Below are 26,410 nucleotides of genomic sequence, written 5' to 3' on the forward strand. Positions count from 1 at the left end.
TCAGATCAGCCATGAACTGATTGAATGGAGGAGCAGATTCGATGGCCTGAATGGCCTCCTTCTGCTCCTACGTCTTATGGTCTTACTGACCTCTTAATCTAACCAATGGCTCTGTGTCCTGCAGCTCTGAGTGGTGAATCATACTAAATAATGTAGAAGTTTAAACAAGGGAAAGTCACTGGTGATGATACTAGTGTCATAATCTGAGAATGAGTGATGAATGGGCTTCATACACACAACTCACACACACTCACTGTCTGAAACTGGCACTTCATCAGAAGCAGTCTGGTCCTTGGCTGAGTGTTTGAAGTCAATCTTTCCTGCAGGCTGATTGTTGTGTCTGTTTAATTAGAAAGGCAGGCTCTCTGAATGGGCCTATCAGATCGTGGGCCAGTTTTCACCGTTCAGCATCACCATCAATGTTAGATTGTCCACTCATTCAGTCACTTTCTGTAATGTATCTTGCTGTGTGAGAAATGAGCTGTAGGATTTGCCTCCCTAATAGCAGGAAATGCACTTCAAAAGTAATCAATTGGCTGCAAACACGTTGAGATATCCTGAGGATGTGGAGAGCTCCAAGCTTTTCCTCACCATTCCACTGGATCTTTCACATCCCCCAGATCTGATGGGGCCTCAGATGAACGGACACATCTGAAGATCAGCACCCTTGACACGCTAGCATTCCCTCAGTGCTGCAGTGGATTGCACGCAAAAATGCCAGAAGAACTGGGCTGCTTGGGGCAAGAGTCTGACTAACTGAGCCAAGCTGACATTATCTTGCAGTTTTCTTTCAGAAGCCCCAGCGTCAATGTGGAGTGCGGGCTTGATGCTGCTCACACGCCAGGAATGAAATCTGCTGGATATGGAAGCGTCCCTGAGATATCTCCAGTGAGGGTGGCCCTTTGCACATTTCCAATTTCATTGCTCCACCATTGGCAGCCATTCCTTCAGAAGCCTTGAGTTGTGAAATTCCCTCTCCAAACATCTCTTGTCTGGCGGAACAATAACTTTTCATTTACATAACACTTCTGATGTAGTAAAATGTACCAGCTCTCTCTCCTCCTCTAAGACGCTCCTTTAAACCTACCTTGTTCATCACGCTGTCCTAATTTCTCCTTATGTGGTTCGGTGTCAAAATTTCTGTCAGATAATCATTCGCATTGTGCATATCTGGGGACGTTTTACTACATTACACACTCTATTTAAACATAATTCTGAGTATTGTGAATACATCAGATGATAAAGCAAAGGAGTTGGAATTAAATAACAAAACACCTTAAATTAATAGATTACTTTTTTTAATAGGAGTCTTTCCACATTGAATTACACTTGAAATGGCTAATATGACCATGAGCAGGCCCCTACAAACAGAAGGGGACCCTAGGAGATGTGGCCTGGGTCAATATGCACACAGGATTCATTCCTAACAACTCATTCATAGGCTCCCTCTTCCTAGCCGCAAGCTGGTCCTTTCACCAAGCCAGCAGACTGCTGTGCAGATGTTATCAGAAAGGAATGAGAAGAGAGGATTCTAGAGCCTCTTTCCAGTCAAGGCAAGGAATCCAACTGCTAAGAGGTGAGGGGGCTAGAGTTTCTGTTCAGTCTTACAGAATTCACCTGTGTGACACCAGCTGAAGATAAGACCGGCTCTTTATCTGAAAGGACACACAGCATAAGACTGCCACATGCCTCTGGGTACAGGTGAGTCTTAATCTTGAGTAATTAAATGGCTCTCAACATGAAGCATGTTGCCATGCCCTGAAGCCCAAGGTTGTGTTACAAGAAAGGCCCTACTTGTTTTCTGTTCTTTCGCCTGTGGCCTGGGCCTCAAACCAATGTCTCAGTGACAGTATAAAGGAAGGGGGTCAAACAAACATTATACACGTTTCCAAGCCTCAAAGAACTTTACAGCCAATGAAGTACTTTTGAAGTGTAGTCACTGGTGTGGGAGAAGTGATGGTGTAGTGGTATTGTTGCTAGACTAGTAATCCTGAGACCCAGGGTAATGCTCTGGACACTTGGGTTCAAATCCCACCATGGCAGATGGTGTAAAAATCTGGAATTAAAAGACTAATGATGACCATGAAACCATTGTTGATTGTTATAAAAACCCATCTGGTTCACTAATGCCCCTTTAGGGAAAGAAATCTGCCACCTTCACCTGGTCTGGCCTTCATCTGACTCCAGGCCTACAGCAATGTGGCCCACATCCCAGGAATAAATGAAAAAAAAACTTCTGTAATGTTGGAGACACAGCAGCCAGTTTGTGCCACATACAGAAATGTGATAATGTGTTTTTAGTGATGAAATCAAGATGCTGGAAATGACCTGCTACGATTTTTCAGCAATTTTTGTTTTTATTTCTGTTTTTAGTGATGTTGGCTGAGGGATGAATATTGACCCAGGAGAAAATTTCCCTGCTCTTCTTCGAATTAGGGAAGTTAAGGATCGGCAATAAATACCGGTTTAGCCAGCGGTGCCCATATCCCATAAATGATTCAAAGTAAAAAGGCCCCTCTGACCAGGATCAGAAACTCCTCAGCGTCAACATCCTGCAGGGGTGTCATAAAGAACTCACACAAAAGGAGAGAATGAAACCATCAGAACTGGAGATTAATAACTTTAAAAATGCCTTAAAGTGGATTATAAATCTTCATAAGTATTTAAATTTTAAAAGGACCCCTGAAACTGGGAGTTTTTGATGGGGGTCCAGATGCTGATTATCCCATTTAGAATGTCGGCTGCAGTGTTGAAGTTCATCAAGAAAGACTCTGACGCCCCATCAAGAGGATGATGACAGGCATTTGGCTGCCTGTAACTGAGGGATGATATTGTTGTGAAACCACATGAAAGCAAAATTCACCCCTGCTGTTTTTGGGATGAGCTCATCATATACAAACGTTTGCCAGTCTTTCACGGGGACCTGAACCACTTCGATCAGCTCTCCTTCCTTTGCCTGTCCTCCACCCGCTCCTACATGCAGGTCATCGGAAACCTCCACATAAAACATGGTGTGTTTGGATCCTGTCACACCAACACCGGACCTGAGAGAGAAACAGGGCATGTCAGCCAGAGTTGCTTGCTTGGTCATTCAAAGGGAAATAAAAATGCCCAATTCACAGGTGAGGGAGAAATGGGAAAAGCTGATCAGGGAGAAATTAGGGAGAAAGACAGACAGCAGGGAGAGGGAGAGATGTGGAGAGAGAGAGAGATGTGGAGAGAGGGATGTGGAAGAGAGGGATGTGGAAAGAGAGAGATGTGGAGAGAGAGAGATGTGGAGAAAGAGAGATGTGGAGAGAGAGATTTGGAGAGAGATGTGGAGAGAGACATGTGGAGAGAGAGAGATGTAGAGAAAGAGAGGCAGACAGTGGGAGAGAGAGAGAGACAGATAGGGGATAGAGACAGACAGATAGGGGAGAGAGATAAGACAGATGGGGAGGGACAGACAGGGGAAGACAGACAGACAGATGGCAGAAGAAAGAGAGACAGACAGGAGATAGAGACAGACAGATAGGAGGAGAGAGGCAGATAGGGGAGACAAACAGATGGGGGAGGCAGATAGACAGGGGTAGAGAGACAGACAGATGTGGAGAAACAGGCAGATGGGAGAGTCAGAGACAGACAAGAGGAGAGAGACAGACAGGGGGAGACATATAGACAGGGGGGAGACAGATAGACATAAAGGGGGAGAGGGGGAGACAGTAAAAGACAGACAGATTGAGAGAGGGGGGGAGAAACAGACTGACAGTGAAAGACACAAAGTGAGTAAGAGACAGAGCAAGTGAGAGACAGAGGGACAAGAGGCAGGTAAAAGGACAGAGAGAAGCACAGAGATAGAGGGAGACAGGCCAACAGCAAGAGAGAGAGAGAGAGAGAGAGGCACAGAGACAGAGAAACAAAGACAGAGAGACAGAGACAGCGATAATCACAAGCAGACAAAGAGAGAGAGATGCAGAGGCAGAAAGATAGACAGAGAGAGACAGAAAACATGAGACAGAGACAGAAGGAGAAAGAAAGATAGAGGCGCAAAAATAAAAAAAGTGAGAGAGGGTAATGAAGACAGAGAGGGGGAGAATGAGACATAGAGAGACAGACAGAGAAAATAGGAGACGAATCATAGAATGGATCATAGAATAGAACGGTTACAGCAAAGGAGGCCATTCGGCCCATCAAGTCCATGCCACTCTCTGCATGAACGATTCAGCTAGCCTCACAGTCCCGTCTTTTCTCTGTAGCCTTGAAATTTTTTCTCTTCAGATACTCAACCAATTTGCTTTTGAAAGCCTTGTTTGAATCTGCCTCCATTTTAGTCCTCTGGTTTTCAGCCTTTCCACCAATGGGAACAGTTTCTCTCTGTCTACTCTCTTCAGACCCCTCATGACTTTGAACATTTCAATCAGATTTCCTCTCAACCTTCTCCTTCTAAGGGAACAGCCCCAGCTTCTCCATTTTAGCCATGTAACTGAAACCATTCTCATAAATCTTTTCTGCACCCTCTCTAAGTCTTCACATTGTTCCTAAAGTGCAATGCCCAGAATTGGACACAATATTCCAGTTGAGGCCACACCAGTGTTGGAGGAAGGTTCATCATTATTTCCTTGCTTTTGGACTCTATGCCTCTGTTTATAAAGCTCAGGATTACGTAGGCCTTTTTAACCACTTTCTCAACCTGCCTGCCATCTTTATGATTTGTGCACATACACACCTGGGTTTCTGTTTCTGCACCCCCATTAGAACAATATGCTTTATGTTATACTGCAGACTGAAAAGCCATAACTTACAGATAAATAAGAAATAGAGACATAATGAGAGACAAAGAGTGAAACACAAACCTAGAAATGTAAAGCAGAGAGACAGGGAAAGAGTAATACAAAGTGAAAAACTACAGAATGTGAGAGAATGACAGGGAGATATCAGGTGGTAGATGGAAAAATAGAAAGAGAGAAACAAATAGAAAGACAAACTATCAGAGAGAAAACATGAAGAGAGAAAGAGATTGAGAGTTTGTGAGACAGTGCATGCAAGGGAGGTGGACAGAATAATCGAAAAATGAGAGGCAGCGAAAGAGAGAGATACAAAAAGAGTGAAACAGAGACAGACAAAAACAGAAAATGAGTGACAAGTTGAGTTAGAGACAAAGGCAGAAAGAATGAAACTAGAGGGACACGAACTGGGAGGGAGAGGGTGAGTGATGGAATAGAGGGTATAATCTTCTAGCATTTTTTATTTTTCAGGAGTCAGGACCATTTCCGGGGTCATCAGTGTGCTCTCCACAGTGATCTTCTGGAAGGCTGCCTCCACCATCCAATGAAGGAGGGTGGGTGGGTTCATGAGGCTGCAGGCCCAATCAGAGGGCCCGCAGCTTTGGGAGGCTGGCAGTCTCCCCAGGAGAGGCGGACGCGGCTGGGGTAGAAAGGAGAGTGCACGGACAGATCAACATGGAGGTGGTCTCAGGAGTGTGCATAAACTTCTAAACTAAAGAAGGGACGAAGGTGATTGGTCCATCAGAGCGATGGAGAAATCCCGCTGGAGGATTCATGTAGGCCATGCATCGGGCCTTTCCGACCCCTGGCTCTGTCACTGGAGCATGGAGACTCTGGTTCTGATGGCCCTTCGGCTTGCTGCCAGGCGTCTGCCTCCAAGGAGCTGCCGGGCTCAGCAATCAGCAGGGGTCCACTCCAATGTCAGGAAGATCCCCACAGGGTCCTCCCACTCTCCCTTAATAGGTCCTTAATCGACAATTATTAGCTACCCGCTAATGCCGGCTGAGTAACCACTGCCGTTACTCATTCACCATGAGCAAGATCACCTGGAGTTGGGAACATGTTGGCCCACCAACCCGACGCCTTAACCTTCAAGTTTGTTCCCAGTCCCTCCTTCAAATGCACCTCCGCAGGACCAGAAAGATTCTGCCCAGAGTAATAGAAACAGAGAAGAAAACAGAATGAGAGGCCAAGCCAGAGAATGTCAGCGTGTGCCAGTTTTCTACAATAATCCATTAAACAGGTTGCAGTCAGTATAAAACTAGTACGTTAGAGTGTGTGAAACAAGACAGGCCAGAGACATAACTAACCTGGGAGGTTTTACTACCTTAACATTACTATCTAAATGCAAGTTGTTGACAGGGAAAGAGAGAAGGGGGGAGACAGAGAGACAGGGAGAGAGAGAAAGGGAGAGAAAGAAAGAAGACAGTAAGAGAGAGAGAAACGGGGAGGGAGATATGGAGAAAGGGGGTGAGACAGAGAGAGAGAGAGAAGAGAGAGGGAGAAGGATAGAGACAGGGAGAGAGGGAAGGAGACAGAAAGACAGGGAGAGAGGGAATGAGAGGGAGAGGGAGTGATGAACAGGGAGAGAGAGACAAGAGAGGGAGAGAGGAACAGCAAGAGAAAAATAGAGACAGACAGAGAAAGAGACATGAAGAGAGAGAGACAGGGAGAGAGACATGGAGGGAGATATGGAGAAATGGACAAGAAGAGACAGAGACGGAGAAAGAGAGAGAGAGAGAGACGGAGAGAGATGGAGAGGGATAGAGACAGAGAGAGATGGACAAAGAGAGAGAAAGGGAGAGAGAGACAGAGAGAGAGAGATAGGGAGAGGGAGAGAGCAACAGGGTGAGAGAAAGGGCAACAGAAAGACAGGGAGGGAGGCGGGGGCGGAAAGAGAGACAAGGGGAGAGAGAAAGAGATAGGGAAGAGACAGGGAGAGAGAGAGAGAGAGAGACACGGGGGGAGAGAGAGAGATAGGGAAGAGACAGGGAGAGAGAGAGAGAGAGAGACACGGGGGGAGAGAGAGAGATAGGGAAGAGACAGGGGGAGAGAGAGAGAGAGAGACACGGGGGGAGAGAGAGAGAAAGACAGGGAGCAAATGGGAGTGGGACAGATTTACGAAGAGCGAATGAGAAAGAGTGACAGACCTGCAGAGAGAGTGAGAGCATGAGTGAGAGAGGAAAAACTGATGAGGGAGAGGCAGCTTGAGTTGAACAGCCTATCGTATAACAATTTCTTCCCTTATTTGTTAGAATATATAAACCGGGAATGGACAGCTGCTCTGGTGATATTTAATTCATGTTAAGCTAAACAATGAATTGTTAAAAACCCCAGAAAGCAGATAAAGTCTAACAACTAATACTGCAACTAAAGAAGATTTAGGTTCCAGGGTGGTGAGGGATACATGAAGTCAATTCCTCTACACCTCTCAATGGAACAAGCCTGATCCTTAAACTATGGCTTCCCTCCACATTACTTTGGATGGATTATATCCCCTTGCTCGAAACATTCACAGCCAGCACCCCCACCCCAGCCCCATCTCTCTGATCTCCTAAACTCTTCATACCTGTTTGTACCTTTGCTTGAGTAATGTATGCGTGGTTCCTGTTCCAACATTCCTGTGTAACTGTGCATTCCCCAATTCACCCCAAGCCCATATCTAGTTTTCCTCCTGGGACTATTTCTAAGAAGTTTATGCTGTTGACTAGGTGTGACTGGCATTGGGAAATAACTGGAACAGAGTGCTTTACAGTGAGAAACTTGGCGGCCTTTCTTCCTCAATTATTCAAAATGTTTCCACTGAAGCCTGACAGGTTGTGATGGTTAACCGCACCGGCGTGTTCCTGCTTGTAGACAGAAAGCAGTGACTGTAAAAACTGCACTTTGCGCCAGGGCAGCTGTGCAGGGCTCAGGGAGGTGGCACTGCCTGGAAAAATTTAATAAAAAGAGCGCGGAAAGAGCAAAGAGTCCCGGTTAGCACAGAGACTGCCAATAGGGGTGGGGAGAGGAGAGGATTAGAGCTGGCTGGAGCCCTTGCGCAGCTTCTTAGAAATCAGTGGGTAGCAACTGCCTAGTGTCCTTATTCTACTCGAAGAGAAAAGCAAAATACTGCGGATGCTGGAAATCTGAAACAAAAGTAAAAATAGCTGGAAAAACTCAGCAGGTCTGACAGCATCTGCAGAGAGGAACACAGTTAACGTTTTGAGTCCGTAAGACTCTTCACCTCATTTCTATATTCCCTCAGTTCTGATGAAGAGTCATATGGACTCGAAACGTTAACTGTGTTCCTCTCCGCAGATGCTGTCAGACCTGCTGAGTTTTTCCAGCTATTTTTATTTTTGTTCCTTATTCTACCATTTGTCTAATTTCTCCTCCCCACATTCACAGCTCCTGATTCATACTAGGACAGGCACTTCTCCAGGCTCTCCTCGAGTGACAGTCCAATCGCTAAGCTCTCCTGTGTAAGACAATCGGCAGCCCACTTGGCCACAATAACAACTTGCATTTCTATACCACCTTTAATACAGTCAAACCTCCCAAGGGGCTTCACAGGAACATTATCAAACAAAACCTGACACACAGTCACGTAAATAGATATTAGGACAGGTGACTAAAAGCTTGATCAAAGAGGCAGGTTTTAAGGACTGTCTTAAAGGAAGAAAGACAAGTGGGTTAAGGAAGGAATTCCATAGCTTAGAACTCAAGCAGTTGAAGGCATGGGCGTTAACGGTAGAGCAATTAAAATCAGGAACACACAAGAGGCCAGAATCGGAGGAATGCAGATATGCTAGCAGGTCACCAAGTTGCAGGGGCAAGGCCATGGGGGAGATTTGTAAACAAGGATGAGAATTTTAACATTGACCTGTTATTGCACTGTGACCAATGTTGTTAAGCAAGCATACAGGCGATGGATGAACAGGAGCCGGTGCAAGTTTGCCTGCAGTCAAGTTTATATAAGGCAGAAGGTGAGGGGCTGGTCAAGTGATCATTGGAATAGTCAAGTCTAGATGTAACAAAAGGCATGAGGGTTTCAGCAGCATGAGCTAAGGCAGGGGCAGGGTTGAGCGATGTTACGTGGATGGATGTAAGCAGGCAGACTTGGTAATGAAGCAGGTATATGGCAGGAGCTCAGCTCAGAGTCAAATAGGACACCAAGGCTGTGCACAGTCTGGTTCAGCCTCTGACAGTTACAGGGGGATGGATGAACTCACCAGCTGGGGAATAGAATTTTGAATGGGAATGGAAAAAAATGGCTTCTGTGTACCCAATACTCAAAGGAATTCCTGCTCATCCAGTACTGGATGCCTGAAAAGCAGTGTGACATATCAGAGGGATCAAGAGAGATGGTGGTGAAGTAGATCTGGGTGTCACCAGCATATATGTGGAATCTGACATGTCTCGGGAAGATGTCACTGAGAGCCAACATGTAGATGTGACATTGAAGGGGCTAAGGATGGAGGGGATTGGGGTTAACAATGGGAGTGGAAAGAGAAGCTATTGTAGGTGATTCTCTTCCTAAGGCTGGATAGGTAAGAGTGCAACAAGCCAAAGGAAGTCCCACCCAGCTGGATGACCGAAGAGAACGGCGTGATCAACAAGATCAAAGGCAGCAGACAGGTTGAGGAGGATGATGAGGTATAAGTTGTCTTGGTCACAGTCAGATTGTATGTCATTTGTGACTTTGATAAGGACACTTTCAGTGCCGTGGCAGGGCAGAAATGTGATTGGAGGAATTAAAATAGCTGCGACAAAGACGGTCATGAATTTGGGAGGCAACAACACCTTAAAGGACTTAAGAAGAAAAAGAGGTTGGAGTTGGGGCAGAGAGGACAAGCGTGCATTTTTGTGATAAGGGCTGATTGTGGCACATTTGAAGGGGAAGGGGCAGTTCATGAGCAGAAGGCACCATTAACGATATCAGCTAACATGGGGGTCAAGAAGGGAAGTTTGGTGTCAATGGTTTGGTCAGAGTACGGTCAAGGAAGCAAAAATGGGTCCACGGGTCGCATGGAAACAATGAGTTCAGAAGAGCATATGGGTAGATAATGTCCTAGGCTGAACCACCTTCAGCTGCTCCATCAATGACCTTCCTTCCAACATAAGGTCAGAAGTGGAATATTCGCTGATGACTGCACAATGTTCAGCACCATTCGCGACTCCCTGCTACTAAGCAGTCCATGTCCACGTGCAGTAAGACCTGGACAACATTCAGGCTTGAGCTGATAAGTGACAAGTAATGTTTATGCCACACAATTGCCAGGCAATGACCACCTCCAACAAGAGAGAATCTAACCATCGCCCTTTGATATTCAATGGCATTACCACCACTGAATCCCCCACTATCAACATCCTGGGGGGGTTACCATTGACTGGAAATGGAACTGGACCAGTCATATAAATACTGTGGTTACAAGAACATGTCAGAGGCTGGGAATTCTACAGTGAGTGACTCACCTCCTGATTTCCAAAGCCTGTCCACCATCTACAAGGCACAAATCAGGAGTGCACTTGCCGAGATGAGTGTCTCCAACAACACTCAAGAAGCTCGACATTATCCAGGGCAAAGTAGCCTGCTTGATCGGCACCCCATCCACCACCTTTAACATTCACTCCCTCCACCACTGACGCACAGTGCCAGCAGTACCATATCCAAGATGCACTGCAGTAACCCACCCAGCCTCCCTCGACAGCACCTTCCCACATTGGTGAACCCTAACACCTAGAAGAACAAGGGCACCAGGCGCATGGGAACACCACCGCCTGCAAGTTCCCCTCCAAGCCACACACCATCCTGACTTGGAAATATATCACCATTTCTTCACTGTCACTGAGTCAAAAACCTGGTACTCCCTTCCTAACAGCACTGTGGGTGTACCTACACCATGTGGACAGCAGTGCTTTAAGAAGGCAGCTCATCACCACATCTCGAGGGCAATTGGGTACAGGCAACAAATGCTGCCCTTGCCAGTGACGCTCAGATCACATGAAAGAATAAAAGGAAAAAAAGAGCAGAAACTAGAGAATGATGCCTGTTCAGTGCTAGGTTGGGAGGGGGGAACCTTAGAAGATATTTGACCAGTGGGCTAGGGGAAAAAGGAATGCGGCAGAAGCAGCTGAATGGATGGTCTCAATCATAGCGACAAAGGGGTCCATGAGATCCTCACGCTTTTTGTTGGGCACAGGTGGCACAGCAGGTTCAAGTCAGGGTTCAGACCTTATTTTAGAGACTTGAGGGTATAATTCAGGCTGGCAGTTGTAAGGGAGTGCTGTACTCTTGGAGGTGCCATCTTTCAGCTGAAACGTTAAATAGGTCCTATCGATCCTGTTAATCGGGTGTATGCAACCCACAGCCACTATTCAAAGAGGAGTAGGGGAGTTCTCTTCAACACTCAGAACAGGTTATCTTGTTATTATCACATTACTGTTTGTAGGATCTTGCTGTGAGCAAATGATTGCCTCACTTCCAACTTTACAACAGTGACTACACTTCGAAAAGTGCTTCATTGGCTGTGAAGTTTCTGTTTTCCATTCAAAGGGATTTTTTAAATGTAATCTCAGGATATGAGCACCGCTGGCAAGACCAGCATTTATTGCCCATCCCTGTGTGGTGGGTGTCAAAACCAACCCCTAATATTGTCCATGTCCAACGCCTATAGTTGCAGCAAATGGAGTTAAGGACAGTGATGATGAGCAGAAACCCTGGCTAGTATTTCTCTGCCTTTGGTGAGACGATTTGCTTTGAAGCTAACTTACAAAATAAAGAATTAAGTGATTTGCTGGAAGGTTAAAAAGTGTCTAAATGTCATACATTGCAAGTGTTCTGGAAGAAACAGGTGGACATGTGTTGTCTCTCCAATTCACACAAAAGGCCTCGCTCTCCCTCTTTCAGACGCATTCCCATGTCTCACATTCTGTCCCTCCACCCTGAAGCATCACTCCTTTAAAATCATGCCTCAGCCCACCTTCTGTTTTTGCTGTTGTCCTATACGCAAACTTTAAATTAGAGCCAAGCTCCTCAGGACAGTTGCCAGGAAGGAATACTTCACATAATGGGGAGTGGAAATCTGAAACTCTTGCCCCAAACCGCAAATGAGGCTGAGGGATAATTAAACATTTCAAAACTGAAGTCGAAAGATTTTTGTTAAGCAATGGCATTAAAGGTTACGGAACCAAGGAAGGTAAATGGGGTTAAGATGCAGATCAGTCATGATCAGACTCGAGGGGCTATCTTCCTACAACAGACCTTGGCTCTTCACCTAGGATTTTCATTAAGAGATAAAAAGCCCTGTGTTTTGTGTTTTCACAGTAGGTTTGGATTCTCTCTGGCTGTCCAACCAAGACGAGAAGTCCTTGGTGACTTCTCTCATTCCTAGCCATGGTGCACTGAGTTCCACTCGAGTTTACATATGTCCAAATAGATTAGAATTCACCCAATTTAGATCCAAGCGCCTGTTCATTCGGAGAGTAAAAGGCAATGGATTACTCTTACCCTGGAAGAGTTATTTAAAGGTCAGGTGTGGACACCTTATACCAAGGAGAAGCTGTTTTTACAGAACCCCTTGCATTTGTTCTCTGGGTAAGGTTGAATGCTCTGAATGTTTAGACAGTAACAGCTGTCTGCCCTTCACCTACACACCAACAAAGAACCCATTCTAAACAATAAACAGTCCCTTAGCAACCAGGCCTCCACCAATGGGCAGGAAACCCACACTAACCAATTAAAACAGCCCCGACAGTCATGGCCATGGCAACAAGGGGAGAGACAGTAGGTTGTTTTCAGTCAGTGCCATGGCTGCCAGATGTCACCAAACTGCAACTCAGCTTCACAAAAATTGATCATATCTACCGAAATTCTTAATAGAAAACACTTCAGGCAGAACGTGTTGTTCAACAGGGTGCACACGTTCTATAAGTATTGAATACTATGTGTGTCAGCACATATCCTCCATATACATCCAATTTTTCCATAGGCCAGCGGCACTCTCACTCCTCTGGCACTCGACGTAGCCCACTGGCACTCCCTCGATCTGTCCAGCTCTCACTGTAGCACACTGGCACTCTCTGTATCTATCCGGCACTCACTGTAGCCCGTTGACACTCTCTGTATCTATCCGGCACTCACTGTAGCACACTGGCACTCTCTGTATCTATCCGGCACTCACTGTAGCCCGTTGACACTCTCTGTATCAATCCGGCACTCACTGTAGCACACTGGCACTCTCTGTATCTATCCGGCACTCACTATAGCCTGTTGGCACTCTCTGTATCTATCCGGCACTCACTATAGCCTGTTGGCACTCTCTGTATCTATCCGGCACTCACTATAGTCTGTTGGCACTCTCTGTATCTATCCGGCACTCACTATAGCCTGTTGGCACTCTCTGTATCTATCCGGCACTCACTATAGCCTGTTGGCACTCTCTGTATCTATCCGGCACTCACTGTAGCCCGTTGACACTCTCTGTATCTATCCGGCACTCACTGTAGCACACTGGCACTCTCTGTATCAGTCCGGCTCTCACTGTAGCCTGTTGACACTCTCTGTATCTATCCGGCACTCACTGTAGCCTGTTGACACTCTCTGTATCTATCCGGCACTCACTGTAGCCTGTTGGCACTCTCTGTATCAGTCCGGCACTCACTGTAGCCCGTTGACACTCTCTGTATCTATCCGGCACTCACTGTAGCACACTGGCACTCTCTGTATCTATCCGGCACTCACTGTAGCCTGTTGACACTCTCTGTATCTATCCGGCACTCACTGTAGCCTGTTGACACTCTCTGTATCTATCCGGCACTCACTGTAGCCTGTTGACACTCTCTGTATCAGTCCGGCACTCACTGTAGCCTGTTGACACTCTCTGTATCTATCCGGCACTCACTGTAGCACACTGGCACTCTCTGTATCTATCCGGCACTCACTGTAGCCTGTTGACACTCTCTGTATCTATCCGGCACTCACTGTAGCCTGTTGACACTCTCTGTATCTATCCGGCACTCACTGTAGCCTGTTGACACTCTCTGTATCTATCCGGCACTCACTGTAGCCTGTTGACACTCTCTGTATCTATCCGGCACTCACTGTAGCCTGTTGACACTCTCTGTATCTGCCCGGCACTCACTGTAGCCTGTTGGCACTCTCTGTATCTATCCGGCACTCACTGTAGCCTGTTGGCACTCTCTGTATCAGTCCGGCATTCACTGTAGCCTGTTGACACTCTCTGTATCAGTCCGGCACTCACTGTAGCACACTGGCACTCTCTGTATCAGTCCGGCACTCACTGTAGCACACTGGCACTCTCTGTATCTATCCGGCACTCACTGTAGCCTGTTGACACTCTCTGTATCTATCCGGCACTCACTGTAGCCTGTCAACACTCTCTGTATCTATCCGGCACTCACTGTAGCCTGTTGACACTCTCTGTATCAGTCCGGCACTCACTGTAGCCTGTTGACACTCTCTGTATCTATCCGGCACTCACTGTAGCACACTGGCACTCTCTGTATCAGTCCGGCACTCACTGTAGCACACTGGCACTCTCTGTATCTATCCGGCACTCACTGTAGCCTGTCAACACTCTCTGTATCTATCCGGCACTCACTGTAGCCTGTTGACACTCTCTGTATCTGCCCGGCACTCACTGTAGCTCGGCGGCACTCTCTGCATTTGTCCGGCATTCACTAGAGCCTGTCGGCACTCTCTGATCCAGCTGGCACTCACAGTAGCACATCGACACTCCCTGTATCCACTTGGCACCCTCTGTAGCGCGTTGACACTCTCTGTATCCATCCAGCATTCACTGTAGCTGATCGACACTCTCTGTATCCACCCGGCACTCACTGTAGCCTGTCAACACTCTCTGTATCCACCCAGCACTCACTGTAGCCTGTCGACACTCTCTGTATCCACCCGGCATTCACTGTAGCCTGTCAACACTCTCTGTATCCACCTGGCATTCACTGTAGCCTGTCAACACTCTCTGTATCCACCCGGCATTCACTGTAGCCTGTCAACACTCTCTGTATCCACCCGGCATTCACTGTAGCCTGTCAGCACTCTCTGTATCCACCTGGCATTCACTGTAGCCTGTCAACACTCTCTGTATCCACCCGGCATTCACTGTAGCCTGTCAACACTCTCTGTATCTGCCCGGCACTCACTGTAGCATGTCAACACTCTCTGTATCTGCCCAGCACTCACCGTAGCCTGTCGACACTCTCTGTATCCACCCGGCACTCACTGTAGCCCGTTGACACTCTCTGTATCCACCCGGCACTCACTGTAGCCCGTTGACACTCTCTGTATCAAGCTGGCACTCACTGTAGCCCGTCGGCACTCTCTGTATCTGCCCGGCACTCACTGTAGCCTGTCAACACTCTCTGTATCCACCCAGCACTCACTGTAGCCTGTTGACACTCTCTGTATCTGCCCGGCACTCACTGTAGCCTGTCAACACTCTCTGTATCCACCCGGCACTCACCGTAGCCTGTCAACACTCTCTGTATCTGCCCGGCACTCACTGTAGCCTGTCAACACTCTCTGTATCCACCCAGCACTCACTGTAGCCTGTCGACACTCTCTGTATCTGCCCGGCACTCACTGTAGCCTGTCAACACTCTCTGTATCCACCCAGCACTCACTGTAGCCTGTCAACACTCTCTGTATCCATCCAGCACTCACTGTAGCCTGTCAGCACTCTCTGTATCCACCCAGCACTCACCGTAGCCTGTTGACACTCTCTGTATCAAGCTGGCACTCACTGTAGCCCGCCGGCACTCTCTGTATCTGTCCGGTACTCACTGCAGCCCATTGGCACTCCCCGTTTCCACTCAGCATTCACTATAGCATGTCAGAACTCTCTGTAGTCCGTCAGCACTCTCTGTATCCAGCCGGCACTCAATGTAGCCCGTGACACTCTCTGTATCCAGCCGGCACTCAATGTAGGCCGTTGACACTCTCTGTAGCCTGTCGGCACTCTCCTTACCTGTGCAGCTCTCACTGTAGCCCAGTGGCACACTCTGCCTGTCAGCACTCTTTGAATCCATTAGGCACTTACTGTAGCCTGTTGGCACACTCTGCCTGTTGGCACTCACTGCAGCCCATTGGCACTCTCTGTGTCCGTTGGCATTCTCATTATCTGTCCACACTCACTGTAGCCTGCATATAACCCAAATGTGTAAAGTGCTTGTCCAATAAATGAGTTTTTGTTCTCTAGGTTTCCCCTCACTGTGTTTCTCATTTGGCAATGGACCACCCTACGTGAACCTCAGATTAATACCATCCATCTGCACCGCTGCTCTGTGCTGAGGTTGCTGGCCTCAGTTTAGGTAGCAGTTTGGGGGGTTGGAAGAGGGTACAATTGGAATTAATACCCCTGGACTAGAGAGGGGAAAAAGTCAGCTCGGTTTTCTGCTCCTGACCACTGTCCAATGATCCCTGCTAGACAGTGGATGTGTGTGGGTGTCAGGTGAGGGCAATATGTGATAGCCTCCCCAAAGTAGAATGTTTTTAATTAGCCTTGGTCTGTGTGAAGAATGATCACCCGTGGGAGGCAACAAGAGGGCGATAGATGCCTGGGGAACCCCGGAACCCCAGTGAGACTCAGTACCTTCAGGAGAGAGAAGAGGGCCATAAAGAGTGAGGAGGAAAGAATGTGAGTGACAAGAACTAAAAAAGAAATCAGCGCAGACAGTTTATAAGTAGACAGTTAGCTATCTCAGATTGAGAAAACAGATAGACCTCCTTATCTACACCACTGTTTGTTATTCTCTGTAAGAGTTTATACACAGATGACGTTATAAGGACTTGAAAAGCTCAAAGAGCAGGTGAAACATAATCATTCTGAAACCAAACTGAGACAAAGACCGTTAAAGGGCACAAAAGGGCAGGTACATCTTTGGCCAGACTCAATTAGGAGACTAATAGCTTAAATGTTCTCAAAAACTGTCCAGAGGTATCGCTATAACTGATAGAAATTACTGTTATCTCCGTATCGCTGGCAAGAGGACTGCAGGTACAGCACGGGGTTTAGATAGAGTAAAGCTCCCTCTACACTGTCCCCATCAAACACTCCCAGGACAGGTACAGCACGGGGTTAGATACAGAGTAAAACTCCCTCTACACTGTCCCCTCAAACACTCCCAGGACAGGTACAGCACGGGGTTAGATACAGAGTAAAGCTCCCTCTACACTGTCCCCTCAAAAACTCCCAGGACAGGTACAGCACGGGGTTAGATACAGAATAAAGCTCCCTCTACACCGTCCCCATCAAACACTCCCAGGACAGGTACAGCATGGGGTTAGATACAGAGTAAAGCTCCCTCCACACTGTCCCCTCAAACACTCCCAGGGCAGGTACAGCACGGGGTTAGATACAGAGTAAAGCTCCCTCTACACTGTCCCCTCAAACACTCCCAGGGCAGGTACAGCACGGGGTTAGATACAGAGTAAAGCTCTGTCTACACTGTCCCCATCAAACACTCCCAGAACAGGTACAGCACGGGGTTAGATACAGAGTAAAGCTCCCTCTACACTGTCCCCATCAAACACTCCCAGGACAGATACAGCATGGGGTTAGATACAGAGTAAAGCTCTGTCTACACTGTCCCCATCAAACACTCCCAGGACAGGTACAGCACGGGGTTAGATACAGAGTAAAGCTCCCTCTACACTGTCCCCATCAAACACTCCCAGGACAGGTACAGCATGGGGTTAGATACAGAGTAAAGCTCCCTCTACACTGTCCCCATCAAACACTCCCAGGACAGGTACAGCACAGGGTTAGATACAGAGTAAAGCTCCCTCTACACCGTCCACATCAAACACTCCCAGGGCAGGTACAGCACGGGGTTAGATACAGAGTAAAGCTCTGTCTACACTGTCCCCATCAAACACTCCCAGGACAGGTACAGCACGGGGTTAGATACAGAGTAAAGCTCCCTCTACACTGTCCCCATCAAACACTCCCAGGACAGGTACAGCATGGGGTTAGATACAGAGTAAAGCTCTGTCTACACTGTCCCCATCAAACACTCCCAGGACAGGTACAGCACAGGGTTAGATACAGAGTAAAGCTCCCTCTACACTGTCCCCATCAAACACTCCCAGGACAGGTACAGCATGGGGTTAGATACAGAGTAAAGCTCTGTCTACACTGTCCCCATCAAACACTCCCAGGACAGGTACAGCACGGGGTTAGATACAGAGTAAAGCTCCCTCTACACCGTCCACATCAAACACTCCCAGGACAGGTACAGCACGGGGTTAGATACAGAGTAAAGCTCTGTCTACACTGACCCTATCAAACACTTCCAGGGCAGGTACAGCACGGGGTTAGATACAGAGTAAAGCTCCCTCTACACCAACCCCATCAAACACTCCCAGGACAGGTACAGCACGGGGTTAGATACAGAGTAAAGCTCTGTCTACACTGTCCCCATCAAACACTCCCAGGGCAGGTACAGCACAGGGTTAGATACAGAGTAAAGCTCCCTCTACACTGTCCCCTCAAACACTCCCAGGACAGGTACAGCATGGGGTGAGATACAGAGTAAAGCTCCCTCTATACTGTCCCCTCAAACACTCCCAGGACAGGTACAGCACGGGGTTAGATAGAGTAAAGCTCCCTCTACACTGTCCCCTCAAACACACCCAGGGCAGGTACAGCACGGGGTTAGATACAGAGTAAAGCTCGCTCCACACTGTCCCCTCAAACACTCCCAGGGCAGGTACAGCACGGGGTTAGATACAGAGTAAAGCTCCCTCTACACCATCCCCATCAAACACTCCCAGGGGAGGTACAGCACGGGGTTAGATACAGAGTAAAGCTCTGTCTACAGTGTCCCCATCAAACACTCCCAGGGCAGGTACAGCACGGGGTTAGATACAGAGTAAAGCTCCCTCTACACTGTCCCCATCAAACACTCCCAGGGAAGGTACAGCACGGGGTTTGATACAGAGTAAAGCTCCCTCTACACTGTCCCCATCAAACACTCCCAGGGAAGGTACAGCATGGGGTTAGATACAGAGTAAAGCTCCCTCTACACTGTCCCCATCAAACACTCCCAGGGCAGGTACAGCACGGGGTTAGATACAGAGTAAAGCTCTGTCTACACTGTCCCTATCAAACACTCTCAGGGCAGGTACAGCACAGGGTTAGATACAGAGTAAAGTCTCCTCTATACTGTCCCATCAAACGCTCCCAGGGCAGGTACAGCACAGAGTTCTGGCCATTGCCTGAAACATTGACTCTGTTTCTCTCTACAAAGATGTTGCCAGGGCCGCTGAGCATTTCCAGCATTTTCTGTTGTTATTTCAGTTACATCATGGATTAGATACAGAGTAAAGCCCCCTCCATACTCCCCATCTAACACTCCCAGGCGGGAACAGCATGCATTATAAATAGGGTAAAGATCCCGCATCACTGTCCTATGAAATGCTCCCAGGTCAGGATTTACTCAGCTGTGCCCCTCTGCAGAGGTTTTTTTCCCACTTGGTTGATGTTTGTGATAGTGAGGAAACAGAAACTGAAAGTCCCTCCACAAGTGATAAGCTCCACAACTAAAGACCATGACTTATGCCCATTACCTTTGAATGCACTCACCTGTACGAAGTAATCTTCTGCAAGTTTTCCGCTGGCACATTATAGCCACATTCCTCCAGGATCTCCTCCTTGGCTATTTCTTGCAGTGAAAGCCCTGGCTTGTCGACAATTCCAGCACAAAGCTCGTACGTCACACCAGCAGAAACAGGCAGGCGCTCGATTGGTACCCGTGACTCAGGGGAGTCATCTCCAGTTGTCTTGAGGGCTGGTAAAATTCCTTGCCTTGCACACTCACACATGTAGACAGCTGCAAATAAAGGACTGCAACACTCAGCAACACTTTACCACAGATTCTAATAGTACTGAAGAAGGCCAATCAGTCCATCATTGCTAGCACTTAGAAAGAGCTATCCAATTATTCCCACCTACCATAGCTCTGCAAATTTTTCCTTTTCAATTATTGATCCAATTCCCATTAGAAAGTTGTGAGAAATGGATTTTTAAAAATATACTTTTGGGGAAATATTGTGTTATTCTGTGAAAGGGCTGTGTGTGTGTATGTGTGTGTGTGTGTGTGTGTGTGTGCGTGCGTGTCTGTGTGTGTGTGTGTGTGTGTGCGTGCGTGTCTGTGTGTGTGTGTGTGTGTGCGCGCGTGCGTGTCTGTGTGTGTGTGCGTGCCTGTGTGTGTGTGTGTCTGTGTGTGTGTGTGTGTGTGTGTGCGTGTCTGTGTGTGTGTGCGTGTCTGTGTGTGTGTGTCTGTGCGTGTGTGTGTGTGTGTGTCTGTGTGTGTGTGTGTGTGCGTGTCTGTCTCTGTGTGTGTGTGTCTGTGGGTGTGTGTGTGTGTGTGCGTGTCTGTGTGTGTGTGTGTGACTTAATTAAGCTGGGCAGAGATTAATAGGGAGCAGGTTGTCTGGGAGGGTTTAAAACATGTAAACGATAGAGGTGTTAGGTTTGAGGTACAAGTGAATACAGTAGATTTAACATTTGCATTATTAGGTAAATGGAGAGTTTGTTTAAATATCAAAGGAAAGTCAGAGGTGGAAAGAAACATGTTTGCATCTTGCAGGAGTCCAATAGGTAAATAGAAGTGAGGATATTATATTTTATTGACCCAAAAGCAAAGACAAGATGGAAACATGACAGATCTTATATTTGGAAGGATTTGAGTTTCAAAGAGGTGTAAGAACAATGGAACCTGAGATGAAAGGGAAAAAAGGTATTTTAGTGTTTGAGCTGTGAGAGCTGTTTGAGCTGTAGCTGTGACTCTGGGCAGGGAGAAGATACAGTTTGAATCAGCCATCCAGTCAAGTCAGAAAAGTCTTGGGCTGCAAAAAGCAGTTTTATTCTGAAGTGTGGATCTCCGCCGCAGAGTGGAAGAGGGTTCGGGGTCATGTGGAATGTCCTTATTAAGACGACAGCAGTTTGCCTTGGGCAATATTACTGGATTTTTATACTTAAACATCTATAAGGGAGTGTTGCCTGGAAGGTGTTTACTTGTGGGTCTGACCAAGTAGAGAGTCTTTTTGGGGGTATGTGTTGTAAGGCGAACCTTAATTGTGCAGCTGTAATCTTGTGTGCTTAAGTTTTCTTTTATTCTTGTTAATAAAACATTTACTTTCAATTTATAAAACCCCAGAAGTGTTACTGGACTTCTTGATGATAAGATCAGTACCTCGTTTTCAGAATACAAAAAATAGGGTATGGCCCGTAAGCCAAGTTTCTCTCTGGGAATTGGTTTGCTCAGCAATTAACATCGGCTGTGATCATAACAAAGTTATTATTGAATCTGCTTCCACTGTCCTTTCAGGCAGCATATTCCAGAATACAACAACTCACAGTATAAAAATATTCACCTCATTCCCCCTGTTCCTTTCAACAAATATCTTAAATCTGTATTCTCTTGCTACTTACTCTCCTGCTATTAGAAACTGTTTCTCCCCATGTATTCTGTCAAAGACACTCATAATTTTGAACACTTCTCATAACACTCCCTTTAATCTTGCTATAAGAAGAAGAATTCCAGCTACTCTCCTCATAACTGAAGTCTCCCATCGCTGGTACCATTCTAGTATATTAGTCGGACTTTACAGAATGTCCTTCATAAAATCTACACTTATGCTGAGAGAACTACTCACAGCTTCACATTTGTACTGGCTTGAGCTCTTCAGAATGTGAGGACACAGCATGTAGTTTATATACTTTCCTTTTAATCCATTCCCCTTTAATTCTTCACTTCTTATTCCAACGAGCCTTTTCACTTGTGCCACTCAGAAGGATGATGAGTGGGACCTGCTATCGGGAGTGACCTGTGCCACAGTTGGGCAGGCAGGTTCAATTGTAGCTATCAAAAAAGAGAAAACTTATAGAGAAATGGTGGGAGTGTGGGGCTAGCTGCATTGCTCCTGCAGAAAGCCAGCATGGACTCAATGGGCCAAATGACCTCCTTTGTGCTATAACCATTTTATGACTCTGGGTCCTTATTATAAGATGCAGAATATGATTCCCTTCCCTCTGACCTGGAGGTCAGCCATCACACCACAGTAGCAAGACTGAGACCAGAAGAGTCAATCTAAGCTCCACCTTATCAGCCTATGGCCTCCTTACTCTGAGTGGTTGAATGGCTATTTCTGTGTTCCCAGGTGATGGAGCAGATGGAGCGTGGAAGAGTAGGAGTTCATGTAAGCCTTGCCTCTCTCGTCTCCGAGTCTGAAGGTGATGAGTTCAAGTTCTACTTCGGAGCACAAAATTTAGGCCAACCCTCCCAGTGTAGTACAGAGGGAGTACTGCACTGTTGGAAATGCTATCTTTCAGATGACACATTAAACAAGGCCCAGCCCGCTCTCTCAGTGTGGACATAAGAGATTCCATGGCATTATTCGAAACAGAGTGGGGAATTTTCAGAAGTCTGATATTTATGCTGACCAATATCACTGAGAACAGCCTCTCTGGTCATTGTCTCATTCCTGTGCTGTGTACAAATTGGCTGCCATGTTTTCATATTTTACAACTGTTTAAGATGACACTTTAAAAGTATTTCATTGCCTGTAAAGAGCTTTGGAACGTCCTGAAATTGTAAAAGGTGTTGTAGAATTGCAAGCTTTTTTTTTCTGAGGATGTAGGGCTGTAAGACAATGTACAGGGTAAGGTGGGGCCAGGCCACGGAGGCATTTGTAAAGTAAGACAAGGCTCTTAACCAGATGTCAAAGCTGGTCTTGGGCACAGAACCACACTAGGTGATGTCTTTTCCCATTAAGCGAAAGAATGAAAGAATCATAGGAATTTACAGCACAGAAGGAGACCCTTCGGCCCATTGTGTCCACATTGGTTGACAAGGAACCTCCAGCCTAATCCCACATTCCGGCTCTTTGTCTGCAGTCTTGTAGGTTATGGCATTTCAAGTGCATATCCAAGTGCTTTTTAAAATGTCATGAGGGTTTCTACCTCTACCACCCTTTCAGGCAGCGAATTCCAGACGCCCGCCACCCTCTGGCTGGAAAATTTTCCCTCGAATCCCTTCTAGGCCTCCTAACTCTTACCATAAATCTATGCCCCTGGTTATGAACCCCCTTAACCAAGGAGAATAAGACCTTCCTATCCACTCTATCGAAACCCCTCATAATCTTATGCACTTCAATTAGATAACCCCACAGCCTCCTCTGTTCCAAAGAAAACATCTTTCTATCTGATCTTTCCCCTTTTCAATGGAGGGGAGACTCAGGAACCCGGTATTATTCCTGCAGACTCCCTCCCGCACGTGGGCTGTCAGTACAATATCAATAGGTTTAACTGGTTAGAAAGAGAAAATAACAGACTGACTCCAGCCTCCATATGCTATTAGATCAATCCAGAGATTAGCCACAGGCCAGTGCAGGCTACAGCAATGCTTCAGTGATCAAAGGCAATTTACCCAGTGTATGTTTAACTAAACTAGTTTACACATAATAGTGAGGCAAAGGCTAACCCAAAATAAAAAAGGGTTTGGTTGGAAATCAAATCAGGCACTTGAATGCATTTCAATTAAATGCTTTGCCAAGAAAAGTTTTTCAGATAGCAGGATAAAGAATGAGACACGGGGCAACAGAATCAAGAACTACACGGTGTTGATGAATGTAAAAAGATACTAACAGTGCACGCTGCGTTCCTTCTCCCCCAGAAGCAGCCAGAGTCAGACCCGTCCTGGCATGTTCATAAACAGCAAATGCTATTCTTTCACAAGGAAATCAGGACCTTCCCATCCAGTCCTATCATAGACTCTGTCACATCTCCATTACCTGCTGATCTCGTCTGAGAACAACCCAAAAAAAAAAAGCTAAAAGCTACTGCGGATGCTGGAAATCCAAAACAAAAACAGAATTACCTGGAAAAACTCAGCAGGTCTGGCAGCATCGGTGGAGAAGAAATCAGTTAACGTTTCGAGTCTTCACGACCCTTCGGCAGAACAAAAAAAAAAAATCTGTGCAGCAATATCTCTCTAACTCTCAGCTCTGCCCTCCTCAAGATATATTGAACCAGCTCCATAAACTGATGTATGTGTGTGTGTGTTTCAGAAGGTCCACTGTCCTGTGGGGAAAATACCTTTGATATTAGTGACCTCTTGTCTTCATCTCACAGTCCAAGTTCACCTTATTGACTGTAACTTTATCGAAACATTTCATTATTTTAAAGACACATACATCACCTCAGGTTTAGCATCATACAATACAGGAGACCATTCCGCCCATCCTGCCTGTGCCGGCTCTTTGAAAAAGCGATCCAATTTCCATCAATCTTTCCCCATAACACAGTAAGTCTTTTTTCCCTTCAAGTATTCATCCAACTCCCTTTGAAAGTTAGTGCAGAATCTGTTTCCAGTGCACTTTCAGGCAGTGTCTTCCAAATCATCCTAATTCAGTGAGTACAGTAACGTGTTGACATGTTGCCTCTGGGTCTTTTATCTGAATCTGTGTCCTCTGGTCATCAACCCACTTGGAAACAGTTTCTCCTCATTTATTCTATTGAAACCCCTCATAATTTTGAACTGCTCTATCAAATCTCCTTTTAACCTGCTGTGCTCTTCTTCAGACACACCCACACTGACCCTGGCTCTAAGCTTAGTACAGTCTGTTGATTCGTAGCTGGTTGTTTCACTGAGTTTACAGCACAGAAACAGACCAACAGACATTCAGCTCAACAATGCCAGTGCTTATGTTCCACACAAACCTCCACCCATCCCTCTTCATCTCACCTTATCAGCATATCCTTACATTACTTTTTATCTCAGATACTTAGCTCGCTTTCCTTTAAATGTATCTCTGGTTGCTCCTTCTGCCCATACCTGCTCCCCCTCCCTCACCTGAGTTGCCCCTGAAAGCATTCCCTGTTTGTTGGGTTACATGTCCACAGGTGTTGACTGCCTTCTGGCACCTGAACCGTGTAGATCACTGCCACATCCGATCTGATCCGGTCCTCGTCTGACACCTAAACACCTTCCAGCAGGAGTCACAAAATAGTAATGCCAGACACAAAGCCAGACTCAATTTTGTTTTTCTTACACTGAGAAAGAGTTCTGAGACTGACTGTAATAACGTGGCTGGCTGAGATTATCTGATCTGATGTGATTCAGTATTACCAGTTTTGTAATTTAAAGACAGACATACAATTCTCAGGACATCTCAAAGCGCTTTTGGAGTACTTTTAACGTGTGGTCACTGTTGTAATGTAGAAAACGCAGCAGCTAATTTGAACCAAACAAACAGTAATGAGATAATGACCAGATAATCTGTCTCAGCTATGTTGATTGAGGGATAAATATTTTCTGGGACACTAGTGATAACTTCCCTGCTCTTCTTCAAAATATTACCTGTGGAATCTTTCATATAAACCCGCAAGGGCAGTCTGGGTCTCAATTTAACATCTCATCTCAATGTCTCTGACAGTGCAGCACTCCTTCCATACTACAGTGGACTGAAAGAGTGCAATCACAGAGGAAAGGCTGACACATTTCCCCATGAAATAAAGATCTTGCATTTATATCGTGCTTTATCAGAACTTCCCTAAGCACTCGATCCACAGCCAATGAATTACTGTCATTTTGTAGAAAATAAAACAGGCACATCACGATCCCACAAAAAAAATGTGATCAATAATCAGTCAATCTGTTGGTTAGGACACCAGCAGAACACCTTACTCTTCTTAGCCTGCCTCGAGATCCCTTATGTCCCCTTGAACCAGCACAACAGATAGATAGATCCTCAGCTTAATGGCCCTTTGAGAAGTGCAGTAGAGGGTTAGACTAGATTACAAGCATCAAGTCCTGGATAACAATGTTAGAAATGCAGGTCCCTTTAAAAGTAAACCAGGACAAGCTTCAGGGTGAATTGAGAGCAGGTGATGCTCACTGAAGCCTGTACTTAAGAGCTGGGCTTTTCTCCAGTCAGGGGGAGAATCCAGAAGGGAAGAGTGGAAACTGGTATTTGTACTGGACTATAGTTTAAACAATAAAACAGTTGTGATTCACAGAATGTCTTCTGTTACCCGATTCAGTAAATGGATATCCACCTATCAGATATTGGACATCACCTTCTGACCCAGAGACAGGTGGATTATCAACTGAGCCAAGCTGCCACTCACAAAGCCCTTTAGCCTGAGTTTCTGGTTCCCCTTTCTACCCTGACACCCGCTCTATAGGTGTTGGTCACCCTCTGGTAATTTTCCCAAATACTTATTAACATGGGCAGTGACCATATTAGTGGAATATTCAACTATCAAAGCCAAACTTAATCCTGTCTACAAACAAAGGCCACAGATCAACAGACCAGCAAACGTCCAGAGATAATGTGGGTGCTGTCCTGTCCCACAGGTGGTGGCTTACTCTACAGAGCCACTGGGATACATCTCCCTGGCATTTAGTTTGAGTTCATACACATATACCTGAGTTTGTTGGTCTTGCCTCAGCCCATGGTCACCTCCACAGACGCCCCACTGAGTCCTGTTTGGATTCCAAAAGTTTATCACACAGCCCCCCCAGACAGCAATATATATATTCAGCAATGGTTACCTGGACGGAACTGCTTGACCAGGATAAAGGATTCCTGTGTGGAATTGAAGATCAAGACAGACACA

General features: G+C 46.4%; 1 protein-coding gene across 1 annotated transcript; it reads right to left on the minus strand.

Moving 5' to 3' along the window:
- Nucleotides 1-1,281: 1,281 nt before the first annotated feature.
- On the minus strand, nucleotides 1,282-26,410 carry nudt14 (nudix (nucleoside diphosphate linked moiety X)-type motif 14; the record flags this gene model as incomplete). The annotated part of the gene is made up of 3 exons (XM_078536429.1): nucleotides 1,282-3,044; nucleotides 19,370-19,616; nucleotides 26,346-26,410. Coding segments are annotated over 3 exons (574 nt in total), but the record flags the coding sequence as incomplete, so codon positions are not given.

This window comes from Cetorhinus maximus, unplaced genomic scaffold (genome assembly GCF_964194155.1).
Source record: "Cetorhinus maximus unplaced genomic scaffold, sCetMax3.hap1.1 HAP1_SCAFFOLD_1212, whole genome shotgun sequence".
Taxonomy (NCBI): domain Eukaryota; kingdom Metazoa; phylum Chordata; class Chondrichthyes; order Lamniformes; family Cetorhinidae; genus Cetorhinus; species Cetorhinus maximus.